Source organism: Myotis daubentonii, chromosome 6, assembly GCF_963259705.1.
Source record: "Myotis daubentonii chromosome 6, mMyoDau2.1, whole genome shotgun sequence".
Lineage (NCBI taxonomy): Eukaryota > Metazoa > Chordata > Mammalia > Chiroptera > Vespertilionidae > Myotis > Myotis daubentonii.
In genome coordinates, this window is record NC_081845.1 from 9054188 (window position 1) to 9073419 (window position 19232).

The 19232-nt window shown below is 41.5% G+C and overlaps 1 protein-coding gene and 1 non-coding gene across 2 annotated transcripts in view; one reads left to right on the forward strand and one right to left on the reverse strand.

Moving 5' to 3' along the window:
* Positions 1-19232, reverse strand: part of LOC132236652 (coiled-coil domain-containing protein 170-like) — a 62669-nt gene that overhangs the window by 15620 nt on the left and 27817 nt on the right. The window contains exons 4-5 of the mRNA XM_059699739.1: positions 16677-16821; positions 15532-15717 (exon numbers count right to left, since the gene is read on the reverse strand). Coding sequence (XP_059555722.1) covers positions 15532-15717; positions 16677-16821 — 331 coding nt within the window. The remainder of the gene's footprint in view (positions 1-15531; positions 15718-16676; positions 16822-19232) is intronic.
* On the forward strand, positions 7388-7490 carry LOC132237759 (U6 spliceosomal RNA). The gene has a single exon (XR_009453601.1). It is a non-coding gene; the product is annotated as a U6 spliceosomal RNA (small nuclear RNA).

A 19232-nucleotide genomic window follows, 5' to 3' on the forward strand; every position in this document is an offset into this window, starting at 1 on the left:
TGACATATAAGCCTTTTATATGTGGACTTCTGGAAAGAGTTAATAAAAAAACAATCATTGGGGGGCAGGGGAGACTGGCTGAAGGTCAATGGGGGGGAAAAAGGAAACATATGTACTACTATTTGCAATACTTTAAACAATAAAACAAATTTTAAAAAAAAATGTTGACTAATATAGTAGTAGATTCAATCCATATCTAGTACTGTATGGTCACAAAACCATTAGTTCTCAAGCTTGGCAGGGAAATTGATTTTGATAAAACAGTAAACCCTTAGACTCCTAACTAAATACTAAAAATTAACTAGAGGTGTCTCTTTAATACTAGTCTAAATAATGCAATGTTCTCATAGGAACATCATTGCATAGAGAGTAAGGTCTTTCTTTCAATATTAATTAGCTGTGTATCCCCTTTTCTCATGAAGACAAACTAAAACTGGCAGGACCTGAAGAAAGGAGCAGAGATGACTAGCTATTTGGTGGGTGGGAGAATTAAAAGAAGAGGGAGGTAAACAACCATACGGAGAATAATAATTTCAATGAATGTAAAATGTATCATTAGGTTCATAAACATAATGAAAGGCATAGGGAAGGTTACCTGAGCACCTATTTCTATTTACCATAATCTAGAATGTTCCAAAGAGACAGAGAAGGGCATCTTTAAAATTCATTTTTAAAAAACCAACACTTGTTGACGTCAAGTTCCAAAACACAGGAGTTCACATTAAATAAGATTAAGCAGTTGGTTGACCAGCTCTGCTATAGTATTGCAGCCTATTGAACTGACAAAAATAGTTCATTTTTTATTAAAAATAGTAGTTAGGGTAAAAAAAAACAAAACTAAAAAGCAACAATATCTTTGAGTAACAGATTCTACAACTACACTAGCCAGTAACATTTCAGGCTGCTAGTTAAAATGCAATCATGCCTTTTGCATTAAAACTGAGTTTTAAGAGAAATTTACCTCCACCAGCAGCATGTAGACAGGGAAAATATTACTTGAAATGCTCCTCCCTACTTTTTATTTATAAAAGAGAATGTCTTACTTTCCCCCCCCCTTTCGGTGATTTTTGTATTTAATCAAGGAAGCCTCAGGCATCAATGTGAAATAAAAGTCATCGCGTGGAGAGGTAGTTAGAGAAGCTGCCCTTTCAGAGATGTAATAAACTAATTGCGGGACCTATTTTGTGAGACGCTTTGCTCTTCGAGGTCCTGGCAGCGGCTCTGTATCCCTGCTCCCTCTCCCAGCCAGCCCTCTGCAAAGAAGCCCCCCCACTGCTGATTGCATGTCGGCCCTTAGAGTAACGAGTCAAGGACCCCTGATCACAAATACGATGTTTTAACGCTTCACTGATGTCTTTTCAGATGGTAATACAATAGCTGCTCAATTTCAGTAACCAGTATCAGGGCTGGTGATGACAAGCGAGGCCTATTATATTTCACTTGGAAACACCAATCCTAATGTGTGGTTAGAAAGCTGAGGTCCTAACTTCCAGGATGCATGGATTAAAAAAATATTTTTTTTTTGTTAATCCTCACCCGAGGATATTTTCCCATTGATTTTAGGAGAGAGTGGAAGGGAGGGGTAGAGAGCAAGAGAGAGAAACATCAATGTGAGAGAGAGACATCAAGTGATAGCCTCCCACACGTGCCCAGACCAGGCTGAGGACTGAGCCTGCAACTGGAATCAAACCCATGCCCTTCAGTTCGAGGGCCAATGCTCTAATCACTGAGCAAAACCGGCTAAGGCTCATGGATAGAAATTCTAATCTCCTCTGTTCTAAAACCCCATAGAATATTGGATATTAATTTTTATATGAAAGAAAACCCTTAATGCAAAATAAGGGAGTTTCCATGGCCAATATACTGTTAACCAAGTATTTTCAAAAGGTCCCCCCAAAACATATCAGACACTGGAGTACTATAGACTTACTATCAGTTTGGAGTAAACTACCCAATTGGCAGCTTACACCAGAGACCAATAAACACAGTAAAAATAGTACAGCCCTAAGGGATTTTTTCCACCTCAATGTCAGACCGTGGTCTTACTGCCTTAGCGACAAGGACTGAAACAGTCCACTAGTGAGTCCAAAGCACAAACACGTGTCCAGTAAAAATCAGAAAACTCATCTGGGATCGTGGGGGCAGTGGCACATGGCAGCGGATCTGATTTCTTTCCGGGACATGTTTCAGGCCAGTGAACGATTTGCTAATTCGCGTATGAAATGCAGAACTGGGAGCCAGTGACAGGCCTTGGGGACAGCCACTCTCCCGGCGCTCTGATTAAGCACTTCAGGGCACAGGGCTGATCTGCTGGGCACAGATGTCCTCAGACTGCAAATGCAATTACCTGCAGAGCTATCAGGAGGCAGCGGCCAGAGTGGAGTCTGGTTGCGTGGTTACCTCAAGGATACCCTGAAGTAATGTGACATGGGTATCGCGGGCCAGGACCTGAGGCTGCTGTCAGGCCACACTGACATGCAAATCAGGGCTGACCTCCATGGGGAACCACATCTGCAAATAAGGTCAGGCCCTATCAAGACAGCAACAGCTGTCCCTGTACTAAATTTACTTTAATTTAGGAATCTTTAGATTCAGTCCTACTAATGCAACAAATGAATAATGATACTTTTGCAAATACTTTTAACAAAGATAATTGTAAGTGATATGAGTTAGGCATTCTATTTAACTTCTTAATTAAATGCATGTCTTCATTAATTGCCAATTAAATGCATTGAGTAATGAAACCAAAGGTTTGTGATTTAAAAACACAGTTGATTCCTATTATAATGTTGCTAGCTATTTATTATATGGATTTGGGTATGCGTGAGCTCAAACTGCCTCTTAAAAAATACAATGACTAATGTCCGGGTGGCAAACCTCTGGCTCTGGCTAAATTCATCCAAACCCAGACAGATCTTGTGAAATTAAAAACCAGTTGGCTGCTTCTACCTCCTGCAGTTAAGGTGAACAAATAAACTCAGAAATCCTCCCCAAACAGGCACTTTCATACATTGCTGGTAGAAGTGTGAATAGATATGCTAGGTACATATTTAAACCAAAATATGTAACAAAATGTAATAGGCACATATCCGGTGGCCCTGCAATTCCAGTCTTTAAAATATACCTGGAGATTATTAAATATGGAAAATAACGCATGTGCAAAGTTATTCAATCATAGGTAGCAAAAGAGTAGGTACTACATGAATATTCACTGGAATGTGACTGGTTAAATAGGAGATGCCCATCCCCCGAACATTATGTAGTCTTAAAAAGAACGGAGGAAACTTTTTATACACTGATATGAAAGGCTCTCTTAGATATAGTTAGTGAAAAAAGTCAAGTGCCTAACCATGTGTCTAGTACAGGGGTGGGCAAACTTTTTGACTCGAGGGCCACAATGGGTTCTTAAACTGGACCGGAGGGCCGGAACAAAAGCATGGATGGAGTGTTTGTGTGAACTAATATAAATTCAAAGTAAACATCATTACATAAAAGGGTACGGTCTCTTTTTTTTTTTAGTTTTATTCATTTCAAACGGGCCGGATCCGGCCCGTGGGCCGTAGTTTGCCCCCCGCTGGTCTAGTACCATTTGTACCTAAATAAAAAGAGAATCTCCACATATATGCATAGGCGACTGCCAGTTCTGATCATCTCTAGAGAAGGGAACTGTAGCCAGTGGGCAGAAGTGGAAGGAAGATGACACAGAACAGTGGCAACTCTGAGAACACCCAGGGAATCTGGGTCCATTAAAGTTCTGTCAATAGTGATATGGACACACACACATGCACATGCACACACATGCATGCACACACACACTAAACTTAGGCTGCATAAGTAAAGTATCTAGAATAAGGGAGGTGATGTCCTGCTATTTCTATTTCCCCGTTTCTATTTCCCTTGAACCAAACCAAGCCTGAAGTTTGCATTTGGTTCTGGGATACAAATTTTAATAGAGATAAAACCCTCCTAGAACAGTGCTACTCAAACTGTGAATAAAACTCTAGTGTAACTCCTACAACTGTTCCCAGTTCCAACAAGATAATTTCAGAAATTAAAGATAAGAGCAGTAATTTCTATAGCAGTTTGGCTTTTTTTTATTTACTATAACAACTTATTTAATAACCTTATATAACACTATCTACTTCAGGTATTATGATGAAATTTTCTGTGGATGAGAGCATTGACATCAATTTTTGAATCAGGTATAGACCCTTCGGGTTTTATAGAACTGACACAGGAGCTACATACCTGTTGTGCAAATAAGAACACGTTGCATGTGATGGTTTAAGGTTGTTTTGCCAACCATTACCCAAAAGTATAAAGTATATCAAACACAGTCCATTTCTTTCATCAAAAGAATTTAAATTTCCATAGAAAGATAAATTAAATCTATACCTTTACACAATAAATTGATAAAACTGTCTACAGATGAATACTTGAAAATGGATTTTGAAAACACACTTGCTTTACTTTGGAGACAAGTTACAAATAAATATCTTGAGCTCTCTGAAATTGCTTTAAAACCTCTTCTAGTATCAACAATCCTTTGTGAGATTCGTTTTCTACTGTAAGTGCTTTAAAAGCAAAACATAGAAAAAGTTTAATATAAATTAGTCCCTGCTAGAAGCATTGTCATCAACCCAACCAAGATGACAAAGGTTAACAAGCAGGAAGCTAGCTCGTTATCACAATAAAACTTTCAACAAATCAACAAACGACAAGTGCTGGAGAGGATGTGGAGAAAAAGGAACACTTGTGCACTGCTGGTGGGAATGCAGACTGGTGCAGCCACTATGGAAGACAGTATGGAGTTTCCTTAAAAAACTGAAAATGGAACTCCCATTTGACCCTGTGATCCCACTTCTAGGAATATATCCCAAGAAACCAGAAACACCAATCAGAAAGGATATATGCACCCCTATGTTCATAGCAGCACAATTCACCATAGCTAAGATCTGGAAACAGCCTAAGTGCCCATCAGTAGATGAATGGATTAGAAAACTGTGGTACATCTACACGATGGAATACTATGCTGCTCTAAAAAGGAAGGAACTCTTACCATTTGCAACGTCATGGATGGAACTGGAGAGCATTATGCTAAGTGAAATAAGCCAGTCAATAAAGGAAAAATATCACATGATCTCACTCATTCGTGGACAATAGAGACCATTATAAACTTTTGAACAATAATAGATACAGAGGCAGAGCTGCCTCACACAGATTGTCGAGCTGCAGCGGGAAGGCCGGGGAGGGTTGGGGGGCAGGAGGTAGGGGGGTAAGAGATCAACTAAAGGACTTGTATGCATGCATATAAGCATAACCAATGGACATAAGACACTGGGTGATAGGGGAGGCTAGGGGACTGTCTAGGGTGGGGGGATAAAATGGATACATATGTAATACCCTTTGTAATACTTTAAGCAAAAAAAAAAAAAAAACAAAGTGAGCACACAGGACTTCAATACAGGGAATTTTAGTCCTAACTTCTTGTTCAGATACAATTGCGGAATGGCAAAAGCTGTCAGTACAATAGTGTTTTCTGCATTAACCCTGCACGCACACTTTCAAGAAAGAAAGTGCACAGTGTATGTGATTCTTTTCCCCACGTTTATTCTGATTATATTTATCCAAATTATATTTATATTAACTTTATGTCTGTGGCTTCTGATACTTAAAATGCAAACTTATGCTTTTTGTGTCTTTTAAAAATAATTTTTCCATGAATTCACTTTATTGATATTTTTTACAAAAGTATTGGTTAGCAATAAATTAAAAATAAATCTGTAGGAAAAACTAATCCTTCCCACAGATAGTTTGAGGAAAGCTGTACAAGAGAACATTCAGAGTTCAGAAAGGAGAAGGGTGAAAGTCTTTCCTGTTCTAAGAGGAAATGGTAGCCCTCACCAGTTTGGTTCAGTGGATAGAGCATCAGCCCGAGGACTGAAAGGTCTCAGGTTCAATTCTGATCAAGGGCATGTACCTCGGTTGCAGGCTCTATCCACGAATCAATGTCTCTCTCTCACATGGATGTTTCTCTCTGTGTGTCTCTCCCCCTCCCTTCCACTCTCTAAAAATCTATGGAAAAATTTCCCCAGGTGAAGATTAACAACAAAAGAGGAAATGGGAACAGAACTGGGACATTTGTCCTGTAGATGTCTTCATCTAATTGAAGGTAAAAAGGAGAATAGGTCTGTTCTGCGTGGGCTCATGATCTAATGGCGTGCCCACTGCATAGTAACATCTCACTTCAAAATGAGGAATACCTTTCCCGAATTTGAGCTATCCCAAAGGCAACACCAATCTTGGGAAATAGTGAAAATTCAGCTCAAGTTAAATTCTCGTCACTGACTCAATGAATACAAGTTGACAATGAATGTAGCTGCCCATGAAGCCAGTATGTCCCGCCCGGGCTTCCCTGCAGTCAACACTGCCCTAACCTGGTCAGACTGTGCCCCAAGGACCATGGACAGTTCCCAGCTGGAAATGTGAAGAGGGACATCATCCAAATGAAACGGATTCAGCATCATATGCTAAGATTAAACCCATAATAAAAATATTTAGGTAGTTCTGCTATTTAAATGCTGTTTTAATTTATTTTAAATGTATGAACAGAACCTCAAGGCCAAGGAATGGAGACTTATAGTTACAGAGCATAAATAAATTACAAACCTTGACAATGTATATACCATAATATTTTTTACATGGAAAGTAGAAATAGGGGAGTAAAAAGTAGGAGTCATTAAGTTCCTCACATTCTATATCAGAAAATCTAAAGATACTATCTCACATTGTTGGCTCAAGAACAGAAATGTATTACTTTAACATCTTAATGGCAATTATCAGAAGTTAAAAAAAAAAAGAGTGTAAGATTGAGACTAGATAGAAGTGGAAGAAGAGAGGACTTGAAATTTTACTTTGGAATCTTATCAACACGTTTAGTTGTAATTACATGAGCAGATCATTATTTTAGTGTTATTTTCATTTTAATTCCTTTCCCAGAGTCTAGAATTCTCCCAACCTCACACATGATAAGAAAGAAAATTCAAGCAAGGAAAGTTTGAAAGATCTAGGCTGTTTTGCCAGAAGAAGAGACTTAGAAATCCATGATAAATGTCTTCGAATACTTGAAGAGTAATCATGAGAGGGGATTCCCATTTATTCTGTGACATTTCACCAAGAAAGAACCAGGATGTGAACATGAATTACTAGTATAGGGCTTCTGAGCCTGACTTGCTACAATGAAGAACTGCCAAACCATCAGGACTGCACAGAGGAGGTGAATTCCCTGCCTCTGGTGGAGTTCAAGGAAAGGCTGGACCCTAGCTACACAGGGACATTTTAAAGATGGTACTTATTTTACATACAGTTAGATGACCTGGACTTAAAAGACCTTCAGCAGCACATATACTAAAATTGGAATGACAGAGAGGAGATTAATGTGGCCCCTGCACAAGGATGACATGCAAATTCATGAAGTGTTTTATATTTAATCAATACTAGATAGATAGATAGATGATAGATAGATAGATAGATAGATAGATAGATAGATAGATAGATAAAGACCTTGAGCTCACTTTTGACATGATTCTATGACTGTAGAGATCTTTAGTTTCCTTAGTAATTTATCCTGTCCAGCAATTTCTCACTTCCAGAAACTATTTCCATATGTCTGTACTTTTAATCTCTGGATAAAAGAAAATAAATAGGAAAGGAAAATCAAACACTGAGCATCAATCCTGTACTGTGCATGTCCTCAGGACTCTATGTATATCATTCAATCCTAAGAATAATTGTAAGAGACAAAGCCTTAAATAATGTTCCTATTTGACAGGCAAGAAACTGAGATTCAAAGAGGTAAAGTCAGATGCCTGCGATCATAGAGCCAAATGATGCTAGAGCCTGGATAAAAACCCAACAGCCTGTACACCACTCTGCTCTCCGTGACTCCCGTACGTCTTCCTTCTTACATAACAGTACGGCTGGCTGACAAACCAAGAAAGCAGAGGAGACATGCCCTGGAGTCTGCCTGACTCCAAAACCAGTATTCTTTCCTAGCGTCAGTTCTAACTATGAGAACTGAAGGAAATGTGGACAGTGTGGAGGAAAAAGAAACCACTTGAAACCCAATAAGTATGTTTAATTTCTGATCCACTCATTTGAACTTCTGATGTCTGTACGAATGTGTGTGTGGCTTGTGTGGATAAAGTGACTACTTCTCTCAACGTTGGATGATTTCACGATAACCAAGAGAAAAGATGCCAATCTTTGACAGTTTTTAAAACATACTTCAATGTCCACTACTAAAGATTTTAAATAAGATATATTTCCATACATGTAATGAACCACCTGGATTTCTATTGGGGAAATTTTCATAAAGTAACTTGAATAGAGTCATTAAGGAAACCAGAAAATCCGAGTTTGGTGGAAGCAGCCCCGGCCCCGCGGATACCTGTACCTCCGCAGTCTTTCTGGACTTCACTAATAAAGTAAGTTTCCTACCTCAAAAACAGAGCTTTAGAAAGCATTATGAAGACTCTTGCTGAGACCAGCAATGTGTCGGGAAAACCGCTTGACAGTATTTTTCAGTAATAAATCTTTGGAGTCGTAACCCTATGAATGAGGACTTTATTAAAGACCACAAATTTTTTATTGCCCACATTTTTTTTACAATTTTTATTATGTTGGCAGGAACTTCATCCCAAAGTGAATGTGTTTCCAAAGTCTGAACAACATTGCATCAGTCGTTTACAAGTAAAGACACTTATGTAAGAAAAGGAATGAGTTCTGGTTTTTGTAATGTGCTCTTATAACACATTTTCATTTCCTACAGCTAATCTTCAGAAATGCATTTTTATAGATAAATATTAAGTTCCTAATTTTCAATCCTGATAATTCAATAACTACTATTTATAATTGATTAAAGTTATTCATTCACTGGGGAAATTTACATAGCTACAGGTTGTTGTTCCACTAACAAATAATTTTTGGCCTCAGACTTGTAGGTAGAATGTAGCTGTGAATATACAAGTAAAGGGGATTATTGATGACAGCATAATAACTTAATGACAGAGTGAAAATCCCAGCTTTGCTACTTAATTGCTGTGTGAACTTGAGCCAAGTACATAACCTCTTTGAGTACTTAATACAATGACTGTGTTAATGGCAAGTGCTTGATAAATGGTGACCATACTAATGATTGCCAATAGTATTCATGTAAAATGTCTGAGAGCCTTAAACCTCACTCAGAAGGTTTACTCACAAGTAAAACATTAAGAGTGTAATTCTGAAATAATTTTATGTATATCATAAGACAGAGCAAATGAGTAAATATTGTTGAGATCCAAAAGATACAAAATAAAAGGATATTAAGAAAACACTAGAATATTGCTTTTTATTAAAAACTAGAGGCCCGATGGACGAAATTCATGCAAGGGGCTCAGCCCTTGCAGATCCGACTTGGTCCGGAAGGTCATCTGGACAGTCATTCTGCTATTTGGTCTAATTAGCATATTAGCTCTTTATTATATAGGACTAGAGGCCCGGTGCACAAAAATTTGTGCACTGGAGGGGGGGTCCCTCAGCCCGGCCTGTGCCCTCTCGCAGTCTGGGACCCCTTGGGAGATAACGACCTGCTGGCTTAGGCCTGCTCCCGGGTGGCAGAGGGCAGGCCCAATCCCTAGGTGCAGCCCCTGGTCGGGCTCAGAGCAGGGCTGATTGGGGAGTTGGGACGCCACTCCCTGTCATGCACAGAGCAGGGTGGATCAGGAGGTTGCGATGCCACCCTCAGTCACGCTCAGGGTAGGGCCGATTGGGGGGTTGGGGCACCGCCCCCCATCACACTCAAGGCAGGGTCAATGGGGAGGTTGCGGCGCAACCCCCTGTCACGCACAGAGCAGGGCCCATCAGGGGGTTGGGGAGCTCCCCCCGTCACGCACAGAGCAGGGCCAATCATGGGGTTGGGGCGCCGCCACTGTCACACTCAGGGCAGGGCCGATGGGGAGGTTATGGCTCTACCCCGTCACACACAGAGCAGGGCCCGTGGGGAGGGGGGGGTTGGGGCGCCGCACCCTGTCACACACAGAGCCGCAGGGCAATCAGGGGGTTGGGGAGCTCCCCCCTATCAGGCACAGAGCAGGGATGATCAGGGGGTTGGGGTGCCTTCCCCTGTCACAAACAGAGCAGGGCGGATAGGGACGTTGTGGCCCCACCCCCTGTCACACACAGAGCTGCAGGGCAATCAGGGGGTTTGGGCGCTGCCCCCTGTCACGCTGATCCCGGTGCTGGGAGGCCTCGAGGCTCCGCTGATCCCGGTGCTGGGAGGCATATTACCCTTTTACTATATAGGATAGAGGCCTGGTGCATGGGTGGGGGCCGGCTGGTTTGCCCTGAAGGGTGTCCTGGATCAGGGTGGGGGTCCCCACTGGGGTGCCTGGCCAGCCTGGATGAGGGGATAATGGCTGTTTTCAACTGGTCACACACCCTTCAGGGTGGGGGTCCCCATTGGGGTGCCTGGCCAGTCTGGATGAGGGGCTGAGGGCTGTTTTCAGGCTGGCAGGTGACTGAAGCTTCCAACTGCTCCTTTTTTTCTTTTTTTTCTTTTTTATTCTGGGCCAGCTTTAGCTCTGAGGCTTGGCTCCAGCTCTTAGGCCTCGGCTGCTGAAAGCAGGTATCTGGTTTGTTTGGGTTCTATAATCGAAACACTGTTTCAACTCCAGCTCTGAGATCCTGGCTGGCTGAAAGCAGGTTTCTGGGGTTTTGTTTAGCTTCTATATTTGTAACAATGTTTCAAACTGCAAGCTCAGAGGCCGGCAGCGGCAGGCAGGGAATGTTGGAGTCCTCCGTCACTGAAGCAATCAAGCCTCATGTTCGCTTCAAGCTGCCTGGCTGCCAGCCGCCATCTTGGCTGGCAGTTAATTTGCATATCACCCTAATTAGCCAATGGGAAGGGTAGCGGAGGTATGGCTAATTACCATGTTTCTCTTTTATTAGATAGGATACCAGGTAATATTGTCAAAATAAAATAAAATGTTTAATAAGACTGAGTTTTTGTTTGTTTTTCTTGTTTGTTCATTTGTTGCTTTCAGTTTTATATCCCACATATGAGTGAAATCTTATGGTTCTTGACTTTTTCTGTCTAACTTACTTCATGTAGAGTGATAGACACAGATAACAGTATGTGGTTACCAGAGAGAAGAGGGGTGGGAGGTTAGTAAAAGGTAACGGGGTCAAATATATAGTGACAGAGTAAGATCTGACTTTGGGTGGTGGGCTCACAATGCAATATACAAATGATGCCATCATAGAACTGTATACCTATATAATTTTATTAACCAATGTCACCCAGATAAATTTCTTTAAAAAAATAAATTAAATACCACTATACATTTATTACTAAAAATGTATTTCTAGATCTGTCCACGGAAAGCAATAACACCCCCAACAGCAGCGAGCCTACAAAGCCTAAATCTTGTTTCTAAGCACCGTTCACCAGCAAAAGGAAACAAAGGTCCTTAGCGAACAGGCTCATTTTAGTTCTGTAGCCTGAAAACTGCAAGTGACCTAAGGCAGCTTCTGTCAGAAAGCAAGGAAGCGATGAGAGACTACAGGAGTCAGGGTACAAGCTACAGAGACCATCTTCGTGGGGCTCCTGCTGGCCAAATGTGATAGATTTTGAGCACACACACAAAAAAGAATTGATTTCAACACAGTAAATAAGTAAAAATCCATGTGTCCATAGAATTGAAAAGAAAAGGAAAGAAAATAAAAGCTTTTCTATACAGAAAAATGCCAGCTAATAAGTAGAATGGTAAAATAAGAATATTACCACTTTGCCACCACCCTTGGTGTAATCCAAGCAAGAATCGATGGATGCTAAAGTCAATGGGAACAGAATTCACCTGCCAATTACCACCCCACAGATACCTTATGTAAAAGCATACCTTTACACTAAAGAGATGGGCAATAAACTTAGCGTCAGCAACAATGGAACATTCTAAATCAGTTGCCCCCAATGTGATGCAATATTAAGCATACAACTTTACCACTGAAATAGTCTTGCCAAAAAGGTTTTCTCTGCATCCAATCCAGACTCTAGCTACCACTTTAAGTGTATAGGGTATAGAAAAACAAGTTAAACAATATCATGAAGATACAGTCAGAGCACTTCTCCCCAACAAGTCAATGCTATTCTTAAAAAAAACTATAAAAGGCTAAAAATAACAAAAAAATGCAATGAGTAAACCTAGACTGGATCCAAATGTGGAGACAAAAACAGCTATAAAAGATATTCTTATAGAGTGATGACAGCTGAATGTAGAATATTAGGTGATTATTGGTTATTGTTGTGTAACAAATGACCCCAAACTTAGGGCTAAATACAACAGATGTCTATCATCTCACAGTCCCCAGGGGTCCGGAGTGTGGGCATGACTTAGCTGGGTGTTTCTGACTGAAGGCTTCTCATGGGTTACAGTCAAGTTGTTGATCAGGGTGACAGTCATCTCAAGACTCCACTGAAGGAGAATTCACTTCCATGCTCACTCACATGGTAGCCGACAGACCTCACTTGCTGGCCACATAGGCCTTACCACAGGCTGGCTGAGGGGCCTCACCACATGGCAGTTGGCTCCCACCAAAGCAATGACTCAAGAGAGATGAAAAAAAGTGCATCTAAGATTGAAGTCAGTCTTTTTATAAGCCAACTCAAAAGTGACATCCTATCACTTCTGACATATTATAGTCACTGGAAGTGAGTCACTTAGTCCAGCCCACACACAAGGGGAGAGGAATTAAATTCCACATCTCAGGGGAAGACAAAAAACTTGTGGGCTTGAAACCACCACAGATGATCTCACGGCTTTATTGTTAACTCTGAGATACAAAAAATGGCATTGTGGTGATGTAGGATAGTGTCCTTACTCTTATGATACATATGCTGAAATAGCTAGATACAATACATATAACGTCTGCAAACTATTTTCAAGTGGTTGTCCAAATGCGTGCGTGCGTGTGTGTGTGTGTGTGTGTGTGTGTGCATGTGTAAAGTAATAAAACAAATATTCAAGATGCTAACAAGTGTTACATTTTGGTGGATGGGTGTTCACTGTATTCCTTCACTCTTTCTATATATTTTAAGTTTTTTCATAAGAAAATGTTGGAGTAGCCCGGCCGGCATGGCTCAGTGGTTGAGCATCAACCTATGAACTAGGAGGTCACGGTTTGATTCCTGATCAGAGCACATGCCCGGGTTGCAGGCTCAATCCCCAGTGTGGGGCGTGCAGGAGGCAGCCAATCAATGACTCTCTCTCATCACTGATGTTTCTCTCTCTCTCTCTCTCTCTCTTTCTCTCTCTCTCTCTCTCTATTCCTCTCTGAAATCAATAAAAATATATTTTTTTAAAAAAAGGAAAAAAGAAAATGTTGGAGTAAAGTAATGTACTTGATCTTTTCAAATTAGCTAGAACCACAGCAAAGGATTGCTATGGACTGAATTGTGTCTCCCCTAAATTCATATGTTGAGGCCTTCATGTCCATTGTGGTGGTGTTTGGAGATGGAACCCTTGAGAGATAATTAGGTTTAGGTGACATCATGAGGGTATTGTCCTCATGCTGGGATTGGTGCCCTTGTAGGAAGAGACACCAGACAGCTTTCTCCCTCTCTGCCACGTGAGGACACAGTGAGAAGGCAGCCATCTGCAAGCCAGGAAGACAGCTCTCTCCAGGACCCTTCATCTTGCTCTTCCAGCCTCCAGAACCATGAGAAATAAATGTCCACTGCGTGCGCCACACAGTCTGTGGTATCTGGTATGGCGCCTCGAGCTAACACAAGGGCTTTGAAATGACTGAAGCTACTTGGTAACAATGACAAAACCTTTGCTCTTTTCAGCAAAGCTAATGTGTCAGGAGAAGAAATCCAGTGGTAAGAAGGGATTTGTGATGCAGGGAATTGGGAAGGGCGGGCATGGAAAGTATTATCATGACTGTGGATCGTTTCACATTCTAACCGCCCATCCCATCCAGTTTGGCAGTAATCACTGGAGGCATGGAAGGCCCACAAGGAGACCCCACAAGAATGGCTCCTAGCCCTGACTGGTTTGGCTCAGTGGATGGAGCGTCGGCCTGCGGACGGACGGGTCCCAGGTTCGATTCCAGTCAAGGGCATGTACCTTGGTTGCGGGCATATCCCCAGTGGGGGGTGTGCAGGAGGCAGCTGATTGATGTTCCTAAATCTCTATCCCTCTCCCTTCCTTGCTGGAAAAAATCAATAAAATATATTAAAAAAAAAAAGAAAAAAAGAATGGCTCCTTGTACTGCATCCCAGTCCAGAAGCCCTTGAGCTTCTGGGAGACCACTGGACCTTGGCCCCTCACGGAGCCTCTCTTTTTCAGCATTAGTCATTATCTAATTCCAAATTCTGTCCCCATTACTATTTAATCCTTTCCTCTATATTTTAGTAACTGTACTCGCTCAGTTTTGCTTTTGGAAATTGATCATTACTTTTTTCTTCTTCATTATTGTTGAAAGTATTACAGGTGACCCCTTTTTTCTCCTACTGACCCCTTATAGCCCGCCCCCACCCCCCACCCCAGGCCTTCACCACCCTATTGTCTGTGTCCATGGGTTATGCATATATGCATACAAGTTCTTAGCTTGATCTCTTACGGCCCATCCTCCCACCTCCTTGATCATTACTATTAATCCCAGAATTGGTTTCTTTGCCACAAAATTTTATGAAAATATAATTAAAGGTTTATACAGTGTTAAAAGATTTACAGTATTAATTCTCATGCTTAAACAGGTTCTAGCTATTTGATAAGATCAAGCAACTCACTATAAAAATAAAAGTTTAGAATTAAGAGTCCGTTTCCTTTGGCAACATGTCTCAAAATTATAATACCCATATTCTTTGACCCTGCAAGTCTGCTTCTAGAATTCTGTCTTACTGATATATTCTCACACACAAGATACAAGATTATTGATAGCGCTCTTGTTTATGATACTATGTAGTGTATTACCATTTTTAAAAAAGAGGAAAACATAGTGTACAGAATATGCTGTCCTTGTTAAAAATAAATAAAAAGAGTAAGCATATGCATATATGGTCGTGGAATGGTTCTAGAAAGGTATATAAGAAGCTGTTAATAGAGGTTGCCTCTGAGGACAACTGGGGGGCTGGAGGCAGTGGGTAATAGTATATGGTGAAATATACTATTTCACCATATACTATTGTGTCCCTTTAGAATTGTATATCTTGTTCAAAAACATAAATTTTACAAAATGTAATCCTTATGCTTCAAGTCAGACATTCTCCACAACCCTGTGCCTTTAAGTGTTTCGTATTTCTTTTTGTCCTAGTTTTCTAGCTACGCCTCACAGGCCCCTCAGGGCCCCGAGTCCCATGCCGCCCGGCCTCGGCTCGCGCAGCCCCAGGGACTGGTCTGGACAGCAGGTGCGCTCACCTGCATCCAGTTTCCAATTTCTGCTCCCATATCAGAACATGCCACACACAGATGCACACACGCTTCCTGGTACCTGGTGCAGCCTGTCTCTCTCCTCGGCGCAGGAGGCGGCTCTCTTCTGCTCTCTGTTCACTTGGGAAACCAGCCTCATGATCGTCTCTCGGCTGGCTTTTGCCTCCATCTCATGGACATTCACGGTCTCTTCAAGAGTAACAAGTTGTCCTTTCAGAGACGTATTTTCCATGCCCAGCTCCCTGAGCTGAAGAGAAAGCAATCGCAGCTGTCCCACGGGAATAACGAGTTCACACCACTTTCTCCAAGCCACTCCGTCCCTATCCCTCGACGACTGCACTGTTATATGCCGATTGTGGAAGCTCTCCCCTCCGTCCACTCAAAGGTCACCTGTGCAAAGGCTGCCTCTATCTCATGGGCGGGCCCAGTGGTCAAATTAAAATTAATCAAAAGGTAGGCCCAGGGTAACAGTGATGAGAGCTCAGCTAAAAGCTCCAGACAGGACAAGCACCCTGACGTCTAACTAACTGAGGGAAGGTGATGATCTACAAGGTTACAGCAACCAGGGCCACGGGCGTGTGGAAAAGGGGCACCAGCTGCATGCAAGGCGCTGCCTGGCACAGGAGAGGGATGCAGAGAGAAAGCAGGACTTTTAAAAACAAGTCCTTCGAATTGATGCAAGCATAGCAAAGTCCTGAACTGCGTGCTCCAACTGTGGCAATCACTGGGATTAGTGGGGCATTGCATTCTCTATGTTGCACATTTGCGTTAACTGGGAGCATCAGTAAGATTGCAAGATATACAAAGATGGAACTCATCTTAACATTATACTCGAGAAATATCCCAAAAATGACACACACTGTTTTTGCTGTTGGTGTGTGTTTCTGTCTCAACTCAAAACAAACAAAATCTTCCTAAGACACAGCATTAAAATGAATAACTCATTGTATTTGACAATCTAAATATATTTTAGACAAACACAATCAATCCTTTCTGGAGAATAATTAATCTCCAAAAATGCTAGAAAGGATCTTGGAACTGAGCCTCAGAGATGTGACATGGTTTGTCCCAGGTCACACACTCAATGCATGCTACATTTGGGCCATGTCCCATTCTCTCGTCACCCCCAGACTCAGCCACAGCTTTTCTTTTCACAGCACATGTCAAAATGACCCCTAAATGTCTTTTTCATATGCATACAAACACCTTTAGAATTAAATCTTCATCTGATATCTTTTCATTCTTCTTATCTGGATCTAAGCAGTCCCGAAGACGAGCTAGAAATTCCTCATGTTCCTTGCAATTCTTCGACATTTGATTCTTATTCTCCTCGTTTTCCTTTACACGCTTTCTATCAGGCGAATAACAAATAAGTCATCAAACAAAGTCCAGAACTTAAGTTCTTTATGGGAAATCATCACTTTCATCACAATAGTTCCCCAGACCCAGAGCACATTATTGCCATGCAAACCCTGTAAAGGAAGGAGAAAATGGAAGCAATTCTGGGGCATCTACACTCTGCAGAAATGTAGGAAAATCTTCATGGCATCTTAGATCTAGTAACAGCAAGGGAGACAGACAGATTCTCTATCAGCTGTCCCCAACCTTCTAGGATGTGCACAGGTGACAGGCCCAACCCCATGGTCTCTGTTGGGGCCTCAGGGGGAAGCAGGAGAGGGCTGCTACATTGGTGCTAGGGCACCAGGCTTATTTTAGAAGGGTTATTTCCAGCATTCCCTAGCTCATGGCCAAGGATAACTATGACAAAAAGTACATCGGGCCCGGCTGACATGGCTCAGTGCTTGAGCGTCTACCTATGAACCGGGAGGTCCAGTTCAATTCCCAGTCAGGACACATGCCTGGGTTACGGGCTTGATACCCAGTGTGGGGTGTGCAGGAGGCAGCTGATCAATGATTCTCTCTCATCATTGATGTTTCTCTCTCCTCTCTCCTTCTCCCTTCCTCTCTAAAATAAATAAAAATTTAAAAGCACATCAGAAGCAGGGGATGCTCCCACCTCTGGAAAAGATCATTATTAATTCTCACATACCCAGAGTTTTTAAAGCATATTGGAAGGGGCCAGTCAAGGGAAATCAGTCAATTTATGCTCTGCTACAAATACTTGATTTCAAATCTCAGGTAGGTTTGCTGAGATAACACAGTCTATTTCTCATGCTTTAACTCTTAGAGACTAAGAGATCCTCCTCAAAAAAATAGACATATTTTAAAGGCAAATTAGAAATCATTTCAGTAATTTGGTACCATTTTTTTTTACTACTCTAGATAATAAACATGATTATTGCTTTCCCTCTCTGCCATGTTGAGTGTTTACTGCATATTCTTTTCCCTCCATTCAAAGATTAACAAAGCATGTAATTGAATAGACTCAAAAGCATATCCTATTCCTATTTAGAAAAATGTATAAAAATCAAAGACCAACATCAATATCTCTCTCAGTTCTTATTTTCAGCAGATGGAAGGTAATATGTGTCCAGTCTCCTGGCTCATGAAAGGCACAATTAATACTATAGCTCTGACTGATTTATATAGACGATTCCACACATTAACCCTGAGATTTCAGTCTCATTTCTCTACTCCAAGGATTTCTAAAGTATTTCCACTTCTATGTGCATTTCACTTTTAGCCAGCAAAGTTGCAGGAGTCTATCCTAAGGACATAATCACAGAAATGTGGAATTATGAATGCCCATGGATACTCATTGTGTGTCGGTTTTGAGTATCTATTAAAGGTGCTAAAGATACAGTAGTAAACAAAAAAAATAAAGAACCTTGCCCTCATGAAGCTTATGTTCTAAACGGGAAGATGAACAATAAGTAAAATATTAATGTGTGTAGAAGGTATATTAGAAAAGGACTGAAGAGGAAAAAATTAAGCAGGAGAAGATAAGATATATTTGGGGGGAGTGGGGTAACATTTTAGACCTGGTCACTCATGGAAGCCATCACTGGGAAGGTGACTTTTTAAAAAAATGTTTTATAAGAGTTTATTTGAGCCAAAACTGATGACAATGCCAGGAAGTAAGATTTCAAATGTGTCCTGAGAAGGTGACTTTTGAGGGAAGACCTAAAGTTGGCAGAGACAGCCAGATACTATCTGGGGGAAAGAGCTTTTCTAGGAAAGGGATCGGTAAGTATAAAAGTCCTGAGGCAGGTTCACACCTGTTGTGTTCAAGGGTCAGCAAAGAAGCCAGACAGCTGGAATGGAAAGGATAGAGGAGAGAATGGAAGCAAAACAAGGTCAGGACGAGCCTATTAGATCATAGAAAACACTGTCTCTACCCTGGGTGAGAAGAGAAGTCATGGAGAGCTCTGAGCAGAGGACTGACAGGATCTAATTTGTGCTTTTGCAGGATCACTCTGACTGCATGGGGCACAGGCAGAAGCAGGAAAACCATTAGGAGGCTCTTGTAACAATCCAGGTGACAGGTGATATTTGCTTGGACCAGGTTCGTGGCAATGAGGGTGTCAGTTGGATGCCATCGAAGATTAGATATATTTTGAAGGTAGAGATAGATTATGAGATTTACTGAAGGATCAGACACAGAATGTGGAAAAGAAAGAGGGCAAAGGATGATGCGAGATTTCTGACTTGATCAACTAGAAGAATGAACTTATCACTAACTGCCATGAGAAAATGTGCAGGAGTATTCCGTGGAAACACCAGGAGCTCAGTGTTGGACACGTGAAGTCTGAGCTGCTTGTTGGACGGTCACATGGAGATGTGTGGGTCTTGAATTCTGGG